The sequence below is a fragment of the Habropoda laboriosa genome, unplaced genomic scaffold (assembly GCF_001263275.1).
Source record: "Habropoda laboriosa isolate 0110345459 unplaced genomic scaffold, ASM126327v1 scaffold95, whole genome shotgun sequence".
Taxonomy (NCBI): Eukaryota; Metazoa; Arthropoda; class Insecta; order Hymenoptera; family Apidae; genus Habropoda; species Habropoda laboriosa.
Genome location: NW_017100204.1, coordinates 388,045 through 400,724, shown reverse-complemented (window position 1 = coordinate 400,724; position 12,680 = coordinate 388,045). Strand labels below are relative to the sequence as shown.

The 12,680-nt window shown below is 40.0% G+C and overlaps 1 protein-coding gene across 1 annotated transcript in view; it reads right to left on the bottom strand.

Moving 5' to 3' along the window:
* Nucleotides 1–12,680, bottom strand: part of LOC108570582 (two pore potassium channel protein sup-9) — a 163,264-nt gene that overhangs the window by 4,134 nt on the left and 146,450 nt on the right. The window contains exons 2-3 of the mRNA XM_017932465.1: nucleotides 2,444–2,574; nucleotides 789–1,142 (exon numbers count right to left, since the gene is read on the bottom strand). Coding sequence (XP_017787954.1) covers nucleotides 789–915 — 127 coding nt within the window. The 5' untranslated portion in view covers nucleotides 916–1,142; nucleotides 2,444–2,574. The remainder of the gene's footprint in view (nucleotides 1–788; nucleotides 1,143–2,443; nucleotides 2,575–12,680) is intronic.

The window sequence follows — 12,680 nt, the reverse complement described above, 5'->3', positions numbered from 1 at the left end:
GTGAATTAAAAATTGTAAACAATGAAATTGAAGCTCGACGTGGTGTAACACATGCACTTCCGGGATCGTGCCTTTGCATCATTCATTTTATCGGTGGAACTATCGAAAACTGTAAAAAATTAACATTTCAAGCGGAATCGTGTGCGATCTTTCAGAATACGGACTGCCTTGTTTACTTAAAAAATATATAGAACAACGAAACCATCTCGTTTCACCCTATTATGAAATCACTGACATCGTTATTATCCAGCCACTGCAGCTTTTTCTATTCCTTTCTCCATCCGTCGAGGTTGTTAAAGCTTCGACAATAGAGAACGGCAGCTTGAAATTTTCCAAAGATAACAGACATTTTTCAAAATCTCGTCGTTCCTTTCGTTGGTCTACGTGTTTTCTGAGCAACTCCATGTCACAATGTGGCAAGTGGGAAATTTTCAAGAATTTAGTGTCAAATTTTCCAAAAATTTACCGTCGAACATTCTAAAAACTCGGGTGTAACAGCAGCACAACGTTTCAAGTACCGCTGATATTAGAACAATCACCTAACACTTCATAAATAGAAAAAAAGAAATTTCGAAAATAACGATTTTATACCGATAAATTTTCAAAATACTCCTTTCTGCATTTTATACGTTCATGTAGGTACCATTTCGCTGAAAAAGTAATCGCACGATAGTTAAGTATTACAAAACAGATCTGTCTGATTTTTCATTTCTGCTGAAAATGTCACTTTTCGATACTCGAAACGTTGTGCTATTTGGAATGTTTCGATTTACCGATAAGAAACGTACCGTCCAATGCTACTTTGCGTCGTTTCTCTGTCTCGGACTCGAGGTAGTCGAAGATTGCAGCGCCGACGAGGAGGTAGGTAAACGTGGTGATGATCAACGTTATGGTCCGGACGTTTTGCTTCTTCATTCTCTAGTGAGCCACATGCTCACTAGCAGGGCCCCGGCCCTAACTACTTGCATCGCTCAGTGGGCTACGGTTTGGTGTGCCGGGCCCATGACGACCCCTTCTCCTATCTGATGATACTCGGGGGGCCCTTCCTCTCTTTACCGAACGCTACAGACCCGGCACGCGACTCCTCTTCTTCAGGGTGTCTTCTTCCTTGCAGAGACTACCTTGTAGCCGCTTTCGTTCATCTGAAAAACGCGTCTCTGTTGTCATTGCGGTTCCTCCAACGACTTAACACTCTACCGTCGAGATAACGGAGTCTACGAAGGTCCTCAACTTCCGGTTAGTTTATAAATATAGAACATTTCTGACAACTTTCCTCATCGATTTTACCTTTGTTACACATTTTCCTAATGAACGTTATAGAACAGAGTGTTAGAATTAATTTCATTTTAATGTAGTAATGTCGACTTCTAAATAGAATGGAAGGAAACGGAAAAAATGAGAGACTCCGCCTCGACGGTAGAGGGTTAACGCGGTTTTCATAGCGTTAGGTAGGTTCAGATAGGAAAGATTGAAACGTAGAACATATTTTCCTCGTTTTCTTTAACTTTTCCACCTCTTTGTTTTAACACTGCAGGGCAATTTTTGAAAATGCTATTTTTATCAAGTGAGAAGGTATTTTCTGACTCGGTGCTCGTGCAGAATTGGCGCAAAGGAAGATTAGAGCGTGAAGAATTCACGTAAGAAATATTTCAGCGTGAGTTTCGAACTTTGTTTCAACGTTCTGCCCGAAATTTGTAATTCTTTGAGACAAATATTTTCTCAGTACGTCGCAAATATAAAAATTTCCTCTCGTCTACAATTCTCAGCTGTCGTTCGAAATTGAATTTTCTTCCAGAAAAATCGCAAAGAGAAGAGAATTAATCTGAAAAAACATTCGTGCAAATTGCTGAAAAATATTCCTGAATAATCAACTATTAAAAAGTCTCGCAGAAAAAAAGCAGGAAGAGAAAGGTTTCTACTCAACGTGGTGTTGGATTAAAAGCCCGTGAAACGGAAATCGTTGGTGGGTTTCACCGCGAGACACAATTATCCGGGTAATTTCGCGCGCGCGAAAGAGAGAGAGAGAGAAGGAAACCGGAGTAGAATTTTCTCCGAGCGATGTTCGCGAGTGACGCTAATAACCAAATGATCTCTGGTCTGATGGGACGGAGGTGTAGGCGAGGCAAATGGTCACGCGATCGAGTAAAAGATATCCTGGAGGCAGAAAAAGAGGTTTCTCTCGTGGCGAGCACACCGGATATTCGTATTGGTTTCTGTATAGTTGGAGCAAAAGGTACCAAAGGATCTCTTTTCAAACGTTCCCTGAACGTTAGTCGTGGCACGACGTTAGGGGTTCCGAAGATATAAAAAGGCATAATCGTCCTTGCCGCTAAAACGGGATTCTTTTGAGAATCGTCCTTTTCTCCTTCGAGTGAGTTCAACCGAGAGATATCCGTGAGGAGGCTAGGTCGAGCAAAAAATCTGCTGATATAGAAGGGCTCACCTGCAGCCTGTTCCGGGTTCTCCTTTACGTACGACAAAGGGTTGAGCAGAATGATATGGCAGTGCTTTCGCTGCTCCCACTGCCACGTTTCCTCCATTCCTCAGCTTAGCGCCCGACGCTTTTAGTGCCGACTGAAATAGAACAGTAGGATTTCGATAAGTTTCTGCTACTCACTTTTCGAACTGTTGCACCGATCCTTTTAATTAGCGTAACTGAATGTCGACGCGTTTGCTTTCGCTAAACAATTTGGACGTATTTGGGTATTTTGAGGGTGTTCTAAGCCTCGTTTTATCTGTCTTATTTCTAATTATTTGGAAATTTAGCGAAGTTTAGCTTTTCTAATGTGCAATTCGTTTTTAAATTTCCCGCTGCTAATATTTCATTTTTCGGAATTTTAAAAATTTCCCATTGTTGATATTTGATTTGTTACCATTTTTAGAATTTCCCTTTGTTGACATTTCGTTCGTCAGAATTTTTAGAATTTCCCATTGCTGATGTTTCATTTTTCGGGATTTTTTAAATTTCCCACTGCTAATATTTCATTCGTCGGAATTTCTATATTTTCCCATTGCCAACGTTTCATTCCTCGGAATTTGCAGAATCTCCCATCGGCGATATTTTATCCGTCGGAATATTTCACGTTCCTCGGAGTTCCTCAAAGATGCACCGTACCTTAATTGTTTCGCGAATAAAGGATTGAAGTATTCACTATTATTAAACGGATAGGAAATCGTTGGAAGTGGATGGGCACAAAAGTACCACCATCTTCCCGTCCCGTTACGTTCATCGTGATTATTTCTTTAAATGTCAAAGACCGTGCCCCAGATAGGAAATCGAGCAAAAATTGCAAGTCGGTGCACCTTTAATCTGCCCCCACGTCGGCCTTTCTTTCTCAGGTCGGTGCGTTTCCTGCCTCGCATCGGTTCCACGAACTCTCATCTTAATGGATATCGATTAACAGCGCGAGAACGATACGTCAAAGAGTCATAACGTCGACGTGCAGGAAGTTAAGCAAGGGTGAAAATAAACGCGTGTATTTCATGCGGTGGATTGTGGTTATTAAAACGAGGGATCTCATGAAATTGCCACGATGATGCACCCGAGAGCTTATACCACGTGAAAATCGTGAAAAGGTCGTTTCTATTTAAAAAAAAAAAAAAGAGAAGCGATATCAAGTCGTACTTGACGATGATCCTGATCAGAATCTAGGTTAATCAGTTTTCGAATTTATCTTTCGATAATGATTAATCTCTCATCGAAAACTTTCGAAAGATTGTATCTATTAACGTCGAAATACATTTAACGAAGAGATGAATTTTTTTTTTTCAACGTGTTCGTCGAACCAATACTGTCGATTTGCTAATGGATTTTCTAGGCTATCGTGAATCCACGAATGATGAATATCCGAACGTTACGGCAGTCCGGCGCGTACTCATTATTGTTCCCTCAGCCTATTAAATCTGGATTTACGCTAATGGTCCGAGCTTTGTGACGAGGACCACGTCACGTTTGTCAGCCACGATCAGCCACGTTTTACTTTGTGTCGACACGTGTTGGGGACAACGAATTATCCCAAGTTTACAATACGACCGACACATTTGCTATTTTTCAGGATTAGAATATTTAGTTTCGTAGCATGTTATTAATTTTACAATCAGGGGAGAACCGCCAGACGCTTAATGGGTTTTTAAGTGCCTGGCCTTTTCTGCTCAATAGCAAATTCACGTGTCGCAATATTATTCTTCGGACCAAAGACTGGCTAAAACGTGGACAACAATAGGACGACCTGAACACACCAATTTTTTTACCTTATCCTTGACCTACAGATGTATCGCTACTTGCACCTGACGTACCGATCTCACTGCAGGGCGTGAGCTACAGGACCACGATCTCCCCCGAACCTTTCTAACCTCCTCCACTAGACAGAACACCTTTCCCACCGTTTTCCCAATTTTCATTAAGACACACCTCTGGACAGACGGCTACTTGCACCTGACGTACCGATCCCACTGCAGGGCGTGAGCTACAGGACCATGATCTCTCCCGAACCTTTCTAACCTCCTCCACTAGACAGAACACCTTTCCCATCGTTTTCCCAATTTTCATTAAGACACACCTCTGGACAGACGACAGTGTATAAAATGACTGGACAGTAACAAATAGGGGTAACGAACGCTTGTGAACTATTGAACACTCTTGCGAGAACACTCTGGACCCTTGTACGAACTATTACACGGAACTGTTGCACCTTCGGACATTGGACTTGCGCATAATTAACCGTTAAGAATTTGTGCATATATATTATTGTTACCTGAAAATCTGTTTGAAAATAAAGAAATTTGGGAGCCAACAACACGCGTTTATCGACAAAAGTCAGCGCCGGACATTCGCGTAACCGTGGTTGCAGCACCATGTTCCGTTGTCACGTGTTTAATTATACTCATCTCGAGTATTACCGTAATCTCACTTCAACCACACCGCCTTGGTATTTTACGCTACCTGGAAACCCCTTTATTCAAATACGCGATAATTTTTTTAATTCATAATTTTGAACGAGAGTCGTGAATGTGTTATACCGAAGTTTCTTCACTTTCCAGGTATCGAAGACTCTGATAATATTCAAATTGGGCACTTTGACGTTACAATTATTTGCGACGATTCCTCATTAATTATTCGATTCCTCAATCGAACCAAAGTCTCCAAAATATAATTCCAAAGCCTCTGTGTTGTCGATGGATTATTTTCGCAAAAACTCTGTCGCCGGTTATCAAAGCACCTGATAATATGAAAATTGAACACTTTGACGTCACGGCTAAGGTTTTCAACCTTGTCTCACAGTGTCTCTCCAGCAGAGTGCTGCGCAAGTGCCCTCGGGACCTAGAAGCTCTTGATTACGCCACTTAGGATACGATCGGAGCATTTCCGATAAGTCGACATGTTTATTATAGAAACTCTTTGTATTTTTTTTTTCTCGTTGTTATTCGTTGAACGCACACAGATTTGCACGAGCACGAAAATAAACGTCTCTACGCGATAATATTAAGAAGTATCGGAAGGTTGGGTAGAGAATCGTGGGATAACAGTGTTTCTACACTTGGTGTTTTTGAAAACACGTGGAAAGTATGCCGGGCAAATGTTCAATTTTCCGTGGCGTTTTAACGAGATCCAATTACAATCCTTAATTGCCTGGACTGGCGGAACCGTATTGAGAACATCCAGGCTTGAACCTAATCGAGGTTTATCGGGGCGAGCTTTTATCTGAAAGTATTTACTGTACAGGAGAAACGGATAAACGAGAATTTCACGAGCAAGTAGATAAGGCTGCCACGAAGTAACTCGAGTTAAAATAAGTGAAACGCGAGATGCAATGGCAATCTCCACTGTTTAAATCGATCCTCCCTCCCACTTCTTCTGCGAATATTTGATCGACGTATTTCTTGCATTATTGACATCGTTCTTGCTTATTTCTTCCCGGAGTATTCAATATTGAACTCGAGCTAGGAAATAAGAACTTTCGCCGCAGAAGATGATTAATTAAAACACTGCAGAGTAATATTCGTTCAGCGGATACTTAGTAAATTTCAATTTAACGCTGTTTGTTAATTTTACTCCTAGCACAATGTGCAATAGCTTATGGTTTCCAGGATAATTAGGTCTATGAGTTTCTTTCGCCATTCTTTTCCTTCCACGTTTATCCAAAATTCTTCGTTGAAACGAATTTACCAATCGACAAAATTAAATGTGTTTTATTCCTAGCACGATTTCCAGGACAATTATGTCTTCGAGTATCTTATTAGAGAATTTCCAGGCCGTTGCCCACTGTCATTAATTTCTTTCCACATTTCTCAAACGACAAAGCTAAATACGACGTTCCCTGAATGAAACTTCTTCTTCGAACCGTCGATTTATTTATACCGATTGCTCTCCTGAAATATCTGTTCGTGAGAACGTAAAACGAGAGGCGGTTCGTCGACGAAGTCCATTCTCGGAAAGTGATCGACAGGATCTGTCAATTTTCTAACTGCGTCCGGGGTTGTTCGAGGAAAGCTGGTAACGCCTGGCTGGAAACTTCTAAGGTTAATTTTGCAAGGACGGATTTGTGATTGCTCGTGTAATCCCGGTTGCTGGTTAATTCGTTCCCCCTTCGCGGAATTTAGTCTGCTGAACTTCCGGTTAGCGGCACGAAATCTCCGCTGGTTGATAAAATTTGTAACAGGCAAGTGGAAGAGTACACAGGAATCCTTCCTTCTCCGTATTTCTCCCTCGAATTGATACTAATTCCCCACGTCTACCTAAAATTATTCCGCGGAAATCTTTGCTTCACATTCGCGCCTATCGATCCACGCGATTCTATTTCCGGTTTAACTTCTGCAACTAGCTTTCAGGTAAAGCTGAAAGACGGAGAAAAACTATCGAAACTTTTCACTTCGAGAAATTTCTCAGAGAAATTAATTTACAGCCTGATGATTGATTAAAAGTTAATTAAAATATTTGGTAAATTAGAAGAGAAAACAAATATCTCGAGTAACTTTTTAATACTGCAACTGATCGAAAAGTATGAGTTCGTGAAATTTCTCTGGACGTCTATTTTTAACAATTCCCGTTACCTTCTTCAGGAAAGACTTTATCAAGAAGTTCAGGTTACTTTGGCGTTAATTTATTAGAGCTCCTGTCCTCCTCGTCATTAAAGGACACCCCGAGGGTTAGAATTGAAACCTCGTTAACACTAATGAGTTGAATTTCGCGTCACATAACTAGGAATCAGTACAAAAGCATCGAGAACCGGTCGGAATTGCGGTCATAGTTTGCCATACGACTCCCCGATATCACAATTACACAACTGACGGTAACGTTGATACGGGAGACCGTCCGCTGGAACTTAGTTTATAATCAGAGTTTCTGTTTTAACGTTAAAAGCGCATTATGTTGCTCGCTTCTCTAACTTTAAAATGAAACGCGACGTTCAGCCAAGGAAACGCTGACACCCTCTTGTAGAAACTTGATTTTATAAGTTGCCTTTAAGAAGTCCGTCCAACCTGTTTTCCGCCAGGCGAGCATAATACGCGAAACACTTGCACGCAAATTCGCTGTTTGCTAATTAAGATCACCTATCGCTCTGTCATCTTTTCTTGGGAAAAATTTAAACGTACGTTCTTATAGCTCTTTATAAAGTCTACATTTTTTTCTCTTAAGTCTTTGGATTCTTTTGATTAAATTGATAAACGAATCAACTTTTAAATAATTCCCCAAATTTACCGTTTACAATTAAGATTACTTACCACTTTTCTTTTGAAAAATGTGAATGTACGTTTTCACAATTCTTGCAAATTTTCCTCTTTCCTCCTTTACAGATATTCGAATATCTGTATTAAAATGTTAGTGTTAATTTTTAAGTGTTATTTCACTGTATCGTACATCAGACGTACGACGTCATCTTTAGTTGCGCATTGATGAAATTCACGTGAGATTCACATTTTCATAATTAACCAAGAGGGAACCTGGTCGGAGTGATAACGCATAAAATTTCAGGCGAAATGTAGTATCCACAGCGAACTCGTCGCGAACTCTGAATATTATAGCATTTAGTTCATTCGGTAATGTAAAAGACAGCCTAATTAAAAAAATGAAGGTAATTCAGATGTTATTCTCTTTCACATGCGCGAACGTGGTATAAAGTACGGTTTCTCACAAAATTAGTTTGCTCCTGCTAACCGTTACAATTTCTTTTTTCATCTACAAAACAACTAACTGAAAAACTTTCTTTCTACTCGGAGAAAAAAGTCGCACAATTTACTACAATTTAAGTCGATTAAATAAAATTATTCTGCGTATTTCTGTTTCTACGTTTCATAGGAAAAAACGAGAAAACAGAGAAAATTACGATAACGTTAGCTCGCTATTCTCGTTACAAGATTAGAAAGTATGCTTCCCAAGGGATGCCGAATGCGTGACTAGAATTTCAGAAGTACCTGTACTTTCCTCCTTCTTGACGTTCCAATCGTAAGTTTCAGTCCTGAACCAATTTCGATTCCCGCGATTCGAGACTCCAGAAACAAAACGTCCGACTACCCAAGTTCTTCCACACCTAAATTCCTTTCCATTATTCAGGATTATGAAAAGCAAGAAAAATTTAGAAAGCTCCTTTACCTACACCTTTTCACTCGTGTGTCAAAGTTGATTAAATTTCATCGAAAGCTGAGTGTGTAATCATAATCGACGACATAAATCACTTCTGTGTGTAGTACACTTCCTCTGATTTCGTTCTATTCACAAAAGATAACGAAAAGCGTAATTTTGCTTAAAAGAATTCTCTTTTTGCCCTTTTTATTTACAAATTCACCCTTTAAATTTTATTTCATTCACAAAAACTAACGAAAAGTATGAATTTAATTGAATGTAAGAAAGTCCTAGTTGTACCTTGCGGCGACCGCCACGGGGGGCCACGCACTTAGGCCTGGCGACTGTTGGCCCTCGTTAGGTACGGCGCGCTCGTCCGCAAGTGGGTACCCCTGGGACGGCGCGCCTGGCCGCGGATGGCACAAAACCCGTTCATGACGATTCTCTGACACGTGTACTCTTCAACGACAGCTTCGATATTGCCAGGAAATGTGGTTTAGGCGAAACAAATGCGAAATAAAGCAAAAAAACGTATAATACCGTTGAAAATCATGATATCCACGAAAGTCACCATAGTGTCGTACCGCCCAAATTGGTGCTATCCACGAAAGCCACTATAGTGGCGCACCGTATCTAAAAGGTTAAGGGAGCCCCGAAAAAGGCACGAGGCCTTTTGTCGTAGACGTTCTTTCTACGTGCATCGTGTCGCCTACACTTCAAAATTAGGTTAAGCGTTATCGGATTCAAGTAAATATATTTTTGTTAAACAACTTGCGCGTCACTTCCAAATACCTATATTTGAATAGAGTCTTTGACTCGATTTCTGAATGCTTCCATAATTTCTTTCAAACCTATTATCGGACACTTTTCCATTTCAGTTGTTATCGTTCCTTCCCACCCTTTCATATACCACTTTCTTGCTCGCCATTACGCGTTTTTCGCTTGATCAAAGAAACTGATCGAGTTTCTGCCGTATCTCTCTATATTTCTTCTTTTTTTTTTTCATCCACGAGCAGCGTTGAAAGCGATTCTTCCATCTTTCTTCACACGGAAGCAGATATTTGTGTCGAATTTTTGTTCCGTTCATAGATCACTCTCCGTTCCTTTCAACGAGTTCCCAATAAAATCATCACATTACGAGGCACTCTCCTCTTTTTCACGTTCTATCAGCAAACTTACGAAGAACGGTTATTTTCATCTCGTTTCATCTTCGACGCCCACCGCCGCGCTGGTTTCGTATCATTTCCTTTCGCCACCTCATCTCTCGTTTAATTTTCGCACTTCAGAACTTCGCTTCTTCGTTTCAATGGACGTTGCCAGCTTCTCTTCAGTTTGAACAGCCGATCTTCCCTCGCCATTATTGTTTTCTCTCAATTTTTCCTTCCCTCGCTCCCGTTTCATTTTCCACCTTTCTTCCGTTCGGAACAATTCTGCCTGGCCTGCTGTAAATCATTCCAGTTGCATCTCACCTGAGATATTCTATTTACTTCGTTACCAAGCGAAGAGACGTATCGTAACTTCTGCTGCGAAGTACGAACGTTCGCGCTGGAATACGTTCGAACGAATGAAAGTTCGCTTAGATTCTGAAAGGTTGGTTTTTCAGGCGTCTTTCGAAGGTCTGTTTGTTGCAATTATGAGTTTCTTCGTGGAGTTATAGTATTTTAAAGATGGAACCAAATAGAGTGGATTTTTTAAATATTTTTCTTTTACTGAAAAGGGAGAAATGCCACTGAAATGGCAAATAGAGTATGCAATTTTCACGGAGAAGGAAATCGATCGGAAAAAATTGTTTGCAAAATTTGGAGATGGAAATTTGAAGAAAAGACAGTGGAAAATTTGAAAATCTCAGAGATCGACGAAAACAAACTTTCTAGTAAATAAAAACTTTCGAATTTCCAGAAAACAGCGAAAATCTGTAGAATCGAAACTTTACATATATTACAGAATAAAGAAATCACTACATTTAAAGCGAGAAAATTTACAGATTGCAAAATTCAGAGATGAAAATTTCGATCTTGAAGAAATCTTTCTATCGAATTTCCGGAAAACAGCGAAAATTTGTAATATCGAAACTTTACACATATTACGGAATAAAGAAAATCCTCGCAATCTAACTCATACATCATCGTTCAGTGTAAAACATATCTCCAATTTTCCAAGCATATTTCCCTCGACTCATTCTCATACCTTGAACGGACCTCGCGTAAGATATTCCCATTCGCCTCGATTAACCTTCTCTCCGCTTATCGCACGGATCAATTGTTTCCTCTCGTTTTCACGAGCAATAAAAACAATTCCCTTAACCCGTGTTCCAATACTTCTATTTCGTTGCTTCGCCAACGTTTACTCGTTACTTCGTCTTGTTGGACACAGCCGTCCTCCTCCGACAGACACCGGCGCGGCAGCAGGACCATTTCTCTTTCCGTCGCCGTTTCTTCGGACACATTTTCCTCCACCATTTTTTCCGCTTCGTTTCCGTCTGTCCGCTTTCTCCTCGAGCGTCTCATATTTCTTCGTCGTCTCGTTTCCCTTCCGCTTATCCTGCTTATTCCGTTTCCCTCCGTCCCGGCCCGAAATTACCTTGGCCTCGGATAAATGCAACGGGGTGAGAGAGAGGGAGGGAGCTTTGGAAATCCGCTGCCAAGAGAATTTGCAATGGTAAGCGATCGCGCGACTTAAGATTAGGATCTTCGTCTTATCGTCTCCTTTTTCTTTCTTTCTTATTTTCTCTCTCTCTCTCCCTCTCTCTCTTTCGTCGCCTATTTCGTCTTTCATCTTACTCTCTTCCCCTCCGTCTGTTTCTTTTTCTCCCTCGTCTTTTCCACTCGACTTTTCGTCGATCAAGGAAAAAGCTCGACTTATTTGTCGTAATTGAGACTTATTCGTTTGAGAGGATTTATTCTCGTGAATTTTTTAACCCGCACAATGAAACTCTCTAAGTTGAATAAGGAATTAAGGGCTTTTAGCCGATCTTTACGAGATAGATAGAAAATTGGCGGTTTTAACGTGATGATCAATTTTTGAATAATTCCATGCTTCACAGCTGAATTGCTGTTGTATATACTATGTGTATATCTGTGCGACACGTGTTTCAGCATACGTGAAATATTCATGCTAGCGAGGATTAACAGATATACGTGCTTCAGTTGAAATTGAGCCACGTGTCTGAGCTATTCCAGTGAAACGCTTATTACTCCGTACACCTAAGTTCATTCATACCGTATGCCACGTGTCCCTTCCCAAGCACCCACGTAATATTTATGTAATCGTACACAGGTACGTTTCTCGGATTCTACTGGAAGCATGCTTCTATTGTCTCATCGTAGGAAGTGCCTTTGATTTACTTTGCAACGGTGTTGCGTAATTCTTGTGTAACGTAATTGGGTCAAACTTAAGGGGAGCGATACTCGAAAGAATTCAGACATCGAAATTGGTGATTATTACGAGAACGAAGGTTTCAAGTGAATGTTTGTTACGAGTTCGACAACGTCAGTGAATAATATGTTTAGTAGCCTCGATTCTAAGGGTGATTGAGGGTTGCTGCAATCAATTTGAAGAGTTATGATTGTTTAAACTAATGACACGTTTTAATAATAAATCCTGAAACAATAAATTAATATTTAATTCGGAAATGAAAATTAATAAAAGTCAAACACAGTGCCAGCAACAGCGGTATTATACCGATTAAACAAAATTGAGTCGAATATTTTTCTGAGATCTATTATTTTCTAAAGTTTCATGGAAAGCTTTCGTTAACGTAGCAATTTATCTGAATATTCTGTATACTCTGTACAATTTATCGCACTATGATACTGATTCCATCATACAGTAGAGTTTGAAGAAACAAAGGAATGTTCCCTTGTGAGTATGCTAGAGCATTAATTGTGATTAAGTATGTTTGCACCAATATCGACGAAAAATTACCAATAGTGCAATTGTTTAAAATTATTCTTTACCAGTAATTTATACAAATTGTATGACACTGTTTATTATACGTCGATTTGGAGAACCTTGTGTAATAAAATGAAAAAAAAAACAAACAAGTGGGTTTATCGGTAATTTAAAATTTGAAAGACTCGGCATATTCCAAATGCTTCGTATTTATCTTTACGTTATTTTT